Source organism: Ctenocephalides felis, unplaced genomic scaffold (genome assembly GCF_003426905.1).
Source record: "Ctenocephalides felis isolate EL2017-DRISC unplaced genomic scaffold, ASM342690v1 CF-g0.4_SCAFFOLD_03396, whole genome shotgun sequence".
NCBI classification, from domain to species: domain Eukaryota; kingdom Metazoa; phylum Arthropoda; class Insecta; order Siphonaptera; family Pulicidae; genus Ctenocephalides; species Ctenocephalides felis.
The window spans coordinates 2,561-17,002 of NW_020539550.1; the positions used below are offsets into that span (position 1 = coordinate 2,561).

The following is a 14,442-nucleotide window of genomic DNA, read 5'->3' on the forward strand; positions in this document are numbered from 1 at the left end:
GTTGAATGTCAATTCACCCACAATTTTCACATTTGAAATATATCACTTTTCCAGTCAATATTATTAAAGCACTATCAATATCACAAAAGTGTAAAATCATTTGTTGAAACTTAATAAAGACGATGGGCCGAGCAGTTTATTTATAATTAGCTAATAAGTGCAATTTTTTGTCCACGTTTTTGACAAAACATTTGAACCAGTTCTAGAAACTCCAAACTTTTCGAAAGATGTGGATGTTGGAAATCTTGCTGATTAATTTTTGAACTTTTTTGAAATTGTATGGTACTCATGGTATTAACGAACATCCTGAACTATCATAAGCCTGCAAAAAGTGGTTTAATTATAAAAATTCATCAACGTTTAGAATAATAAGCTGTGTTAAAATATCAAATTTATATATTCACAATCTCAACATTGCTAAAACTCAATTCTTATTGATTAAGTCTATTATTTATACACATCGGTAATGCAGAATGCCTTAAATTAAAATGCCACTTACTCCTAGTTGCCATTGTACTAGTAGAGTTTAAGAATAGTGGTATATATGTTTCAAATATATTTCCAAACTCCAACAAAAGATATTAAATTTTAATCCATGCAAATTTTGTTGTATGCTACGTATTACTGTCATAAAAACCTAATAAGCGAATCACAAAAATACAATCCATGCCATAAGTAACATTTAATTACATAATACTCCTATACCCATATGTATTTCATCAATACTCATACGTACGCAACAATGCACATCAAACAGGCATATCTGACATATGTACTTGGTTTGGTATGACATAGTTGTACGCGAAACATGACTATCCTCCTGTATTATTACCGTAGTAGTTTCACATTCCGTCCCTTTCCGCTTTACATCAGATCTATCTGTATCGGTGAGCTTATTTTCCGCTCCGATAAACAAATAGTGATTATATTTGAATAAACACGCTCCGCCCCGAAAGCTCTTCCATGTCGCGAGCACCCTTTGTGAACGACGGTGGAAGGGATGATGTAGGGGCGTCGCTGAGCGCGGACCGAGCTTTAAAGCACGGCGAGAAGTATACGGTTCGGAAAACGGAGTGATAGTTAACTCAAAACCACCCTTCTTAAAGCACTGGCTAACACGGAAATTCGGATAATTGCTGCTTATCTACGATTTATTGGAAAAATATAACAGACTATTTCAATTTGATTTTACACATTTGTGATATTGATAGTGCATTAATAATATTGACTGGAAAAGTGATATATTTCAAATGTGAAAATTGTGGGTGTCTTGACGTTCAGCAATTGTAAAACAAAACTTAAGATTTTCAGTGAACTGTGATGGCTCTACTAATTGTTCAAGAAATATAATTATAGTTCGAAATGTAATGTTTGAATCATAGTTGATTTAACTTCATATTCAACTTGACAAACGTTATAAATTGCATAATATTACTAATTAATAAAAATATTTTATTAGAGGACTTATAGAAAAATGACTTTATAACAAGTGTTAATTATAAATAGCATCTGTGCAACAGTGTATTTGTATATTTTCTAAATCTTTTCTATTTATATATAATAATTTTCTCGATCGTGTTCCCCAAAAAAACACTAAAATTAAATTACAATGGTAGAAACAGCACCCAATTCCTTGAACAATCGAGCAGTAGAATACCGCGGTTATCTCCACACCGCTATGCTTCTTGGAGCGGCAGCAAACCAGCGCCAACACCAAGAAGAATCCTCCACCTCCGACAAAGGACCGTCGGTTGGCGCTTCGTCAATTTTTACGATTGACAGTATATTGGCATCACCGCCTCGAGGAGACAGAAGACATATTGGCAGCAGCGATACAATTGCTGTAAGTCCAGCTTCATCACCTGGTTCAAATGCCGGAGATAGGAAAGATGGTGAACTCTTCAGAGATTTTAGATCTTCTCCCGTGTTACCTGGACATCAACACCATCATCCGGCGGCGGCTTTGCATTTAGGACACTTGGCAGCAGCAGCCGCGTCCGGTTTTGGAACTACTTCAGATTTTCTTGGTCAGTTCATTTAAAAATGGTTTATTTATATACTCTTTATTTATAATAAATATTGTATCTCACTATAGCTTATATCTTTGTAATAAATACAACTATTTTTACAAATCATTAAACAATTAGAACTAGATCGACAAACATTCACTAATTTTCGTATGTGAACATCAATTTCAATCACGGTTATATTACGTAAAATGATAAGAATCGCAATAAAGTATTATAATATAATAATAATAAATGTGCAATATAAGCAATATACCGGTAGATTAAAACAGATATTTTGTTTTCGAAAAAGCGTCAACACTTTACTAACCAATTTTTTCATAAAATCATCTGCTTTTATTTGCTTTCGCATTTTCTATAAAATTAAGACAAAAAACCATTTGTATCCTATAGGGATTATTTCCATATCATTATTACCGCGTTTTTGCATATATTAAACAATGAATTATAAATCATTTCTTATATTGAATTTTTCGGTAAAGCTTTTCCGAATATTATAAAACGCATAAATATTTCATTCAATAATATTATTATGTATCACTTATTTCGAAACATCAGATTCCATGATAATTCATTCATGTGTAATAAAGCTCGGCTTCGTAGGTAAAAATGAATCCCAATACAAAAGCTGAATTGGAATCTTCTCAGAAATCACTGAGCGCGCATGCAAATATCTAGGGTAGATTTTATTCTTAAGGTATTTCGAAAGACTCAAATATATCAATTCATAAAACGATCCACAAAAACATCCTATGAAATATTATTGAAAATGTACTCAAAAGAAGCTAATAACAAACAAAACTTATCTGATGCATTATAAAACCTATTCATTACATCATTTCTATTAATTAGTAATTAAATTATATATTTATCATTCCATTCTATTTCATTTAGATTTTTAATATACTATAAATCAGTTAAGAAGAAAATGACCTAAAAGTATCTTAAAATAAATTTGTAATTCAAAGAAAGATTAGAAAATAATTTATAAAAAAAGATGCATTATTCAATATTTTTCGCGAAAATATGGCTTTCGCAACAAGCGGGTTGTTATCTCATAAAAAAATAAATTATAATACCTACACTTTTACCCTGAAGCAAGTCGGCGCTGTATTTATCCCAGCTGAAGACTTGTCTTATAAATTAAGATATACGCCCAAGCAAATATCACGTGGGTGCAAAATCGCGTCTAATACACAAATATTTTAAACAGTACAATCATAAAAGTACTTCATGATTGAAGTAATTTATCATTTTGATCATATTGTACCTGCTGATTAAACGCATATTTTATAATAATTTACTATTTATTACAATTTTACAAAAGTAGCATCTATCAATCAAATTTCTCTTCAAATTTAAATTATGATGATAAATTAAACCTAAATTTAAATTCGATTATGTACATAACACCATGAACCTGCCTTCGGGTAGACTACTATTTATTATTATTATGTACATAAATAATTGTAATAAAGTCCATGGTATCTCACATCAAAGATATCCTATTGAAATGCTATTGTTGATTAGTAATTTCAGAATATCAAGTAACCACTGGTAATAACAGTTCCAAATGCTAATAACGTAGACAAATTTTTGTTAAAGTTAAAAGGAACACTAATTTAAAATATATTTAAGTTAAGAAAATTTACTTGAAAACTTTATTAGAAAATATTTCTAAAGCAAAATTGATTCAAAAAATTTTCTTAACATTTAAAATTTGTTATGGATTAAATTATGTTTTTACAGTCGCGAGAAGATTTTCATACTATGAGTTTTATGAATATACCCTGAAGCGGTTTTCACTGTTAGGAAAGAAAAACACTTTTCCAATCTTTCATAGAGTCGCATTAAAAACAATTCTCGTCGGATCGGATATTGGAATAAAAAGAGCAACTGCAGAGCTTATTGCTTTAATGGAACTATATGTACATAATCGAACATGCGCCAAAGTTCAACCTCACAATTCTGATAAATAATAAATGTACAGATTGAAAACGCTCATATTAATTTTTAGAATAATAATGCTTTCAAAAATGGAAGGGAGTGATTGCGCGTTAATTTAACGACCGCACGTATTTGATATATGTATAAGATTCTGTAAATGGCATAATAAAATAAATATTATCGTCATATTAAACCGTTGTAGAGAATTTGCAGTTAGAATGGCAGAAGATATATTAATAATAATAGTGTAATAACTTCTAAAGCCAAAAATATCGAAATTAGTCAACCAAAAAAATAATTAAATTTCTAATAAAGAAGAGATAAAAATGTTGATGTAATTTGATATTTTGGTAGTGTATGTGTAATATGCTAATCAATATCAATCAAACTATCAATAAATCAAGTAATATATATATATATATATATATATATATATATATATATATATATATATTATAGCATAACTTTTATTTATAATGAGTTTAAAATAAAATTAAATTTATAATGAGTTTAAAATAAATGAATGTATCAAAATCAAATTGAATATGATTCACACTAAAACGATTTAAGCATCTAAAACTTAGTAAAATTAATTGACTATTGTATAGTAAAAACAGTCAAATGTATAAAATCTACTGCGATGCATTAATATTAAATCTAGAATTCTTTTTCCTTTTTTCAGCAGTAGCATATCCCAATTTCTACCCAAATTATATGCACGCTGCTGCAGTAGCGCATGCGGCGGCGGCCGCGTCTATGCACGCAAACGACGGCAGCGTTGGTACCGGCGGTGCCCCTCACCATTTGGTGGTAGGTCACCATCCTGGCCACCATCATGCGGCCGCTCATCATCATCATTTAGCGATTGGTGGCGTATTAGGTGTCGGTCAGCCGCATGTCCACGGACCGCCACCTAAACGAAAGCGGAGGCACAGGACCATATTCACAGAAGAACAGTTAGAGCAGTTAGAAGCAACTTTTGATAAAACACACTATCCAGACGTGGTGCTGAGGGAACAGTTAGCACTTAAAGTTGATCTTAAGGAAGAGCGAGTTGAGGTGAGTAATAAAATTAAATGGATATTGCTTTCCGTAATTCTGCAATTAATCTTTGTCTCACCTTATTTCCGAATAAGAAGTATCCATCAAATATCGGCAACATTATCCAATTCTCGGCATTTGCTCAATTAATCCCTATATCGATTCAAAACCACCTATGCAATATACCAAAAGGCAAAAACATACAACTCGTCTGTAACTCCGATTATACAGTCGCACAATCGGGAATCCATCTCAATGCGGCCGTGTGCGACGTGTGTGCATTAGGAACTTGGCCTTTGTCACCGCGGAGACATGTCGTTTGTCTGCCGAATCCGTACAATCCTGCAAACTCATGATACAGTTCGAATCCTTTGATCTTAAACTGATTGTGATCGTAGTACGCAAATCGATTTTGGGAATGAATTATTTTAGAACTCACCGCGGAAATAATCGATGGTTTTGGTAAATGCCAACATGTGGATAACATTCAGACAATACGTGAATTTGATAGGCATCGATATCAATGAACTTTAATGTAAAATCCAGTTATTATGTTTAATTTATATATGCCAAAGGTTATAATTGAAGAATGTTGATTAACACACGTTGATTAACACAACTCATCAATGCAAAAAAGCAATGATTGCAACAATACCGCTATTTTCATAACAAATAAAAAAGCATTTTTTATCATTTCATTTATCATGTAAATGCTATCTTGACTGGTATCGTAATTATCATTACTCAATAAAAATTTCAATATTTATTAACTTTGATTTACATTTATCTCTTTGATTCGGTTCACGTTCGAGCAATAGCGCTTCCATGAGATGATTTGTGATCTAAAATGCGCAAGAATATTACGTAACCACTATCAATTCGATTTGTGAGTTTGTTTTGGTTAATTCTTCTCTAATTGAGATATATGATATTGACATATCACATTGCGAGTTCCCCAGCTCGTATGCACTTGATGCCTCCCCTAAACTGGATGACAATTTTTCTGGGGTGCTAAATGGGTGATAGATATGCCAAAGTGTTATGATAGCATTTTGTCGTTAGGGTGATAATGCTTCCCGCAATACACTTTTATAGGATGTAAGCGATGTCAATTATTCAAAAGCACTATGAAAGTGTTGTTCTGTTTTGATAATATATCAACTAAGAAAGTATTTTTATTAAAATAAATAAATATGTTTAGAAAGAGGATTAAATACGTACATAAATTTAAACGAATTATTATTAGTGGTGTAGTGGACAAAAGCAGGCCCATTATATGAAAATACTTAATTTCTCCCTTGTTTACAGTCAACTTTTTCATATATTACCTTTGATAAATTAAAAAAAACTTCGTTCTGTGCTTCATAAAAATACCTGCATACTTTTCCTAATGTGGGTTCACCAGAGTTTTCTTTGCTTTCTTTCTTAGCAGTTCTATTTGTTACTTTACAATTTTGTCGGACACAATTAAATATGCATAAATTAAAATACATCGTAAAATCTGTTATCAGGTATGATAAGTTGATATATTTTAAAACTAGCTGATGTGCTTCAGAAACGTTAATAGTGCTAAATGAAACATACGTGTTATTATATATAGTTTTTCATATTCTTACTTGGGTCTTTTTTATTAAATAATTAAAATAAAATAAAATTATTTTTCTATTAAACCATTTAATTATGATCATTTGCACAATAAATTGTACCAATTGACTTGATGTTGAGTTTGAGTATGCTTAATTGCGTAAGTAATATTAATAACAAAATCTACTTAATATTTATTTTCATATGAATAAAAAAACTACAAACTACTAAGGAAAATCGATATACAAAAGAAAAATTATCAAACTTCTATCGATATCTTCCTGTTCCATCAGACAGTTTTATTAAATAATTATAAAGGTTATATTGAAAGCTTTAATATTTTACTACCTTCCTAAGCTCAATAGTATTACTATGATACAAAACTCAGAAAAATGTTCTTGAGAAATTCTTCTTCTTAACACACTTTCGGCGGATAGGATTTCGGGCTAACTTGGACCCGTAGCGGGGTTTTTACAACGGCGCGAATGCTTACTGCCTAAACTCATACGCAGTAGTAAATAAGATAATAATATTAAGTTTTTATGTGGTAAAACTATCAATACTGAAGGTAAAATATTTGCAAGTTAAGTTGAAAAATGTAATTAATTCTTGATGAAATTGGCATAACTCTATTCCGGTTAGTACGAAACAAGTCATCATTGTCACTATCACTATCACTATCAAAGTCATAAAGATTTCTAATATTTGATACTTCAGATAAATTGTCAGCATATACTTCACTATCGCAATCAGAATCCATGATAAATAATAATTGATTCAAAAAAATGCAAAAATTTAGAATAAAATGTTGAAACGTTTGGTGACAAAAGACTTAAAAATAAAATGTTTAATTTAAATATATATATATATATATATATATATATATATATATATTTGAGGATTTATTTAGGTAATAGGAAGTAACAGGTTATTAAATACATTTAATTCCATTGAATTCTTTCAAATAGAAGAAATTGGATAATAAAATACGAGAAATATCATATCGTACATTTTCAAATTACCTGTAATCCAAGCACAATGGAAAAACATTGCAAAAAATTCGTCATTCAACAGTAAATTAATGAATTAGTTTTATTACTCGTCGGATAATGTATTTGATAAAATTACCTGTTGCTTACCAGGTACGTTACTGTTGCTTACCAGGTAATTAGACAAAGTAATTCCATTCTCAAATTGCAATCACTTATAATCATACTATATACAATCTAGAGTTTTACGTTCAAAATTATATGTTTTACGTTGAGAATACGTATATAGTATATACTTATCAAAAATAATTTTAAAGAATAAATTATAATTTTATTATAGTTTTATAATAAGTATAAAACTAGCGTTGCAACCGCTCATAGTTCATAGTAAGAAATTTCGTTCGCTCTTCGCATCTAGCGTGTCAGACCGTGTACCCGAAAATACCAGCACCCGCAGTTGAATGACAATCCTAAAATCGAGTACTAGTACCCGCACCGCCAAAAGTGTGTTAAGAAGTTTTTAAGAAGTAAATGTTCTTTTACTCAACATTCGTACCTTCATACTACATATTTTCATGCTACTGGGTTTCAAAAGTGATCTACATAAAAGTCGAATATGAGTGACAATATTTAACATCTTAAAAATCATTCAAAAAATTATTCCAACATCTTCCAGTACACATCTCTAATGACCACCTCCCGTGTCGCACCTGTATCCTAATACATCTAATCCTTGATGTTTGCTTATTAGAATTCCTTCAAACTAGGTTTGTGTACAAGCCAGAGGCGTTCATTCCATCTATATATATTAAAGAGAAAAAGCAAAAAAACATTCGATTATCTTGTGAAAGATACCTAACAGAAAAATAGATACCTAACCTATTAGAAAAAACATTAAGGAAGAATTGCATAAGATATCACTCCTGTATATAAAATAAAACTTCAAAGATTATTTGTCAAAAGTGAGTGATCGTTTAAGTAATTGGTAATAAATACTGTCTACATTGTTCAAATATTTAGAACAATGAATTTATGAAAATGTATCATATATTGAGTATCAAACCAATATTGAACAACCTATTTATTTATAAATAAAAATAAATAAACTAGTGGGGTGTATGGCATCGTGCCTTAAGCAAATTGCTGGAACTTCCCGTACCGTAATGAAATGTTCGAGGAATACTGAATGTTTTCAAATAGATTATTATTAATATAGTAACATTGTCTAATATTTAAAAGAATTATATAAACTGAATTGCAAAGTTGAAATTATTTATTTAAAGTATATTAGAACTATAGTCAGAATTAAAAATAAAATCGGAATTATTTTCGATATACAAAAAATTTTTTTTTTGAAAAAAAAAGAAAAAAAAGTTGAAACAAAAATTGTTTTTTCCCAAAATCAATTATTTTGTTAAGACAAGCAGAAAGTTTTTTGAATCATTCAAATCGGACGCTTAGTTCTCTCAAAAACTGCCATTTTTTACACATTAACTCCGTATCTTCGAAATGGCTGAGTCTGCTTTTGCCAAAAACTAATAAACACTTTTCCCAATCATTACTAATTGAATGTTTTTTAGATAATTCAAATCGGATGCTCCATTCTCTCAAAAACTCGATTTCTATTTTCTGCACTCTTTGCTCTTTATCTCTGTTATTTAGTTAACTGCTGGACATGTCTTTGCCAAAAGCTTATCAATAAGAATCGAATGTTTTCTGAGCCATTCAGATCGGTTGATCCGTGCACCCGAAAACTGCTGGACCTGTCTTTGCCAAAAGCTTATCCATAGGAATCGAATGTTTTCTGAACCATTCAAATGGGTTGATCCGTGCACCCGAAAACGTGACTGGAAATTTGTATTCATACATACATACACACACGAACACATCCATTTTTTCTGAGGTATGCTAAAATGTTCAGACACCTTCAAAACGTCGAGAAATGTAAAAATTTTCAATTTCGATTTTCGGCCCATTACAATAACTTATGGGAAGTTAAATGTTCAACTAAAATTTTATTTGATAGAAAAAGTTTGCATCAGATATAGATTTATGAAAAGTAACACCATACAACTGATATTTTCTTTTTAAAAAGATTAGGCGTTTTACACATAAAATGCAACTTCACTCATATGTTATTATACCACATCACAAAGATGCAGTTATCGTGAGATTGTGCGTTTGATATTTGTGCGATTCCTAGGTTAGATATCTAGAAAAAAATGAAAAGTAAATTCAAAATTTTACATTCACGGTTGTGTCGCAATTAAATCGTTATCTTTTATATACAAAAGTTTCTCCCTACGCCTCTGACTTAATATTTCGTGGTACTCAATAAGAGTCCGAATAAGAGGTAGTCCGCATGTTTGTTGACATAAGGCAAACATAGGAAGGCGTACGAGATGACACCGCGACTCAACAGTAGCCGTGGTCAGTGTGGCCCTTATGTGTACCTTTGGGCAATGTTGATATAATCATAACCTACGGTGTTCAAATATACTTATGATCTACAAACCATTTCCTAGATGTATTTAATCTAATAAAATTCACTGAATAATTTGAATGGATGACCAAAAATTTTCCCATGCCCAGAAACGAATTGTCACACGAATTGGAGAATAGAGATGAAATATGTAGTATAACTATTTCCTCTAAATATTATTGTAATAATGGGCACTTTCAAGTATAAATCACTATACGTGCTTTTGATTTTAAATAAAATATTGAATTTTATTAAACCATTAATAATATTTAGCATATCTTAAAGTGATCAATTAATCGTAATATTATATGAAAGCTTGAATAACTTTGAAGCAATTTGTTTATGCAAATTTTGCAAAAATAAGGTTCAGGGTGCAGTAGTTTCTGCACCATACGTCGCAAACTTCATAACTTTTTTTTTTCATATATAATATATGAAATGAATCATATTTCATATTTCATATATCATAATTATTATTTCATATAAAAATCGACAATATAACGTTATCTAATAAAATCTAATACGTTTCATCAAAATCTCGTTATTCTCGTTTTTTATAAGGTAATTTATAAGGTATCTAGGAACTTCTTATAGAGTTTTTTCCACCTTAAAAACTTAATTAAATACCCTTAATTTTCCATAAAACCTGTGTAAGTAAATATATTAATGATCATTCAATTTTATATACCGATGCTTATAGTTCTCTTTTATGATTCTATTAAGTCTTAAGTTTACTTTTTGAAATATAGTTTACTAAATTCAAATAAACAGATGTATATAAATCTAAAGAAGTCTTAATTATTACTTATAATCATATTTTTTATATTAAATATGTATTAAACTTTGAGAAACATAATTCTTTACCACCCAGGACGATGTGCGGTACACAGTTTTTTTTCTGTATAAGGTCGGACTCTTAACTGCACTAAACACATAATTCTTAGGGATTTTAGAACAAAGCTAAGTATAAATGTATATTTATAGAATGATAAATAGAAATTTAAATAAAAATCCAATTTCCATGAATTTGATGACGTCCGTTTTTCTGTTTTACAATATGTTTGATATAATATTTCATTGATTGAGGATATCTAAAAATAGGAATCGGTACCGAATGCGGAATGTTTTTGAAAATTCTACATTTTCTGATCAAGAGATTTATTGTTCAGTCAACCCTAAATGTTCTATTTTCATTGATGATTCAATCGGAATATATTTCCTTATGAAATATAAAATGAATAATAGGGTGCAGATATACTTTATATTTATTTATGAATGAAATTGGTGTATTAATAGTTCCTGAATTTATTAGATATGTGCGCACAGTAAATTTAAGTAAAAATACTAAAAGAATTTATAAAACTTGTTCAAACATTAATTAAGTTCAAGTATTTACAATGAGGCAGAATGAGGCAATTGTGTAGTATATTTCAGATAGCAAGTAAAATCAGGAATAAAATACTATTTTTAAGAGCTTCTTATAGTTATCAAACACTAATATACTTTCTAAAATAAATTAATTCTGCTTTCTAAAAATGCTTTTAAGGAATTAATGCGTCATTTTGAAAATTAAGTGAATAATTACAGCTTTATAATTTTAAGATCTACTTTCTGATGAAATAACATAATATTGATCTATTCCGTTGAATTAATTCCGCCATATAGTTTTCTTTAAGATATTTTATTTATATCGATACCGCAAGTCTGAAAAATAATATTTGTTAAAAGATTCACTGTTATTCTTTCCTTCTCAATAATATTTATTATGTAAGGAGTGCATTGAAATTCAAACAACTCGTATATAGGTAGAATTTTCTATATAGATTATACGGAAAGTATATTTCCTATTCCATGTAAGTTTTCATATCGTGGGAGCAACTCGGAATTCGAAACTACAGTGCAATTTCAAATTTGTTTATTGATGTAAATATTACTTGATATATACATATATAACTATAAATATATATGTAGAAATCTGAAGTAGATGATGAGAATAGATCTGCACCGTTTTATCTATACTCTTAACTCCTCCTCGTAAGGCGTGGCCGAAGGAAAATCGGGAAAAGCTTGGAAACTGTCACAACTTCTTAGCGGAAGATAAAATCTTCTAGAATAGTAGGAATATATTGCTTTTCTTGTTATATATTAAATGTCTTTCTTTTAGTACAAGATAATTATTTTATATCTCTACTTCAGCGGAAAAAAGAATTTTCTTTGAACCGTATTATAGTGTTACAGGGTACTGGCATAATTATACAAAGATTGTTTTATTTTAACTTGAAAATTATTCTTATAATATGATATAAATGGAAGATATGATTTTATTAAGACCAAATACTATAATGTGTATAATAAGCATGTTATATTTGTATGTGTGAGTGTGTGTTTATTGTATGTGTAATCTTCTCTGTAATTTATTTGATTCAGAAATGCACAGCCTATCATAAAAACTGTTGACGTTCCAAATACAGAATAATTATGACTACGATAACCAAGCTTGTTTTCATATAAAATTCTTCATAAAGCAGCCCGATAAAATGATTTACAAACGTTCTCTATAGTTACATATTGACACAAAAAGGCTGCAAAATTATTATCACGAGTTGTTCATATCAAAATTGAAAATGGGCGATACCAATGTCTTCACACGTTTAAATTTTGTAACTTTGAATTTTCTTTGAAAAATGAATAATTTATCAAAATTCCACCTATCCAATTCCAATATCCATCAAATACCAGATAATTGCAACAAAATTGTTCAAAGTCACCAGTACTGGCATAAGGCCATTGACTTAATAAAAATAATTACATATTACAATTACAAAGTACCAAATAAAAGTGACAAAACCATCTTCAATATAAGCTTTTGAAGGAGAGATACACATTTGAACTGATTACTTCGCTAAGACTGTGATTATAGCTTTCTTCGCGTTAACCAGTTACGAAAACGTTAATAAATAAACCTAGCCAATATTTTAATAAGGCCACTGTGTCAGTTTGACCATACATACCATTTTGTCCACATTTCCCCCATTTGTATTTTAAAATTTGTTATGTTTTTAGAATGTGTTGTCATGAGATAATTTAATTAATTTTTGTAATATAATATACCCTTACATATTTATAGATTTTACATATCAATGATGTTAGTATCTCACCTTACATTTCCCACCATAGCATTCGACATACACATTTAATAAAATTATTCATTCTTTTCGCCCGAAATGCCTCACAAAGAATTACTGTGACTAAACTGTTCGCTTTGTACATAATAAACACCAACAGGCTTCTGCTAATAACTAAATTAACGAGCATAAAGAAAATTCAAATTGGTAATTAAGTATTCGGATTTTGAAAATAATGAAGTTAAATATTCCACGTGGAAAAGTTGAAACCTTTTCGCTTCAGCGACTCGCAATGTAAGAAATAAAACGTAAAATTAATAATCACTTTGGCTTTAATAAGGCTTCTCAAGATAGCAGGCGTGTATTTAAATAAATCAGAGTAGAGCGGATATAACGAGCTGGGAAATATATAAGTCTTATGTAAGAAGAATTATTTTTATTTAATATATATTATGTATAAACATGCATAAATAGAGTAAAAACAAAATACCTGTTGATAGAAGTTTTAATCATTTTGCAGTTATGGTCGTCGCCAATTAAAAGCCTTAAAACTCAAGCCCATTGTGCACCTCATCATTCCACATATAATTTATATATTCATTTTATTTGTAAACAAATGCATATATTTAAGACATGCAAAACCATTATATAAAAACCACATTCTTCTGCTAGGTTTGATTAAAAAAAATTAGATCTACTTTAAAAAAAATCTCAAAATATTTGTATTTTTCTTTGTGAATTTAATATTTTCATACAGATAGTCCAGTCATTATCGTAAGTTCACCTCGATATTTGAGATACCCAGCTGTAAGTCTGTAAATACTTGTTTATTGACACCTACAAGTTGTGTCAAAACCTACATATGTTGCGTACACCCATACCCTACCATCATATGTAGCTTTTGAGACAACTTTTAGGTGTCAATATACAAGTATTTACAGACTTACAGCTGGGTATCTCGAATTTCGAGATTCTTATCTAATTTAAGCTTAAATGACTGGACTAAGATATCTATAGTGAATAAACGATATGAATTCAATATCTTGCCAAAAGTAATAGAAATTGGCTGGGCCTTTTAATTAATATTCGAATAGTTTGTTCCTCAAACAAAGAAAAGCGACTTAAAAATGTTGCCATGCCTCCCAATAAAGATGCTTAGAACTCTTAATAATTACTGATGTACAAAAATTGTTTTTTTTCTCATAACATATAGATATTTTCTATATTTATAGATATTATGATATACA

At 29.7% G+C, this 14,442-nt stretch overlaps 1 protein-coding gene across 1 annotated transcript; it reads left to right on the plus strand.

Moving 5' to 3' along the window:
* Window positions 1–1,609: 1,609 nt before the first annotated feature.
* Window positions 1,610–5,033, plus strand: LOC113382246 (homeobox protein goosecoid-like; the record flags this gene model as incomplete). Its single annotated transcript, XM_026620751.1, has 3 exons — window positions 1,610–2,027; window positions 4,657–4,736; window positions 4,866–5,033. Coding segments are annotated over exons 1-3 (666 nt in total), but the record flags the coding sequence as incomplete, so codon positions are not given.
* Window positions 5,034–14,442: the final 9,409 nt, after the last annotated feature.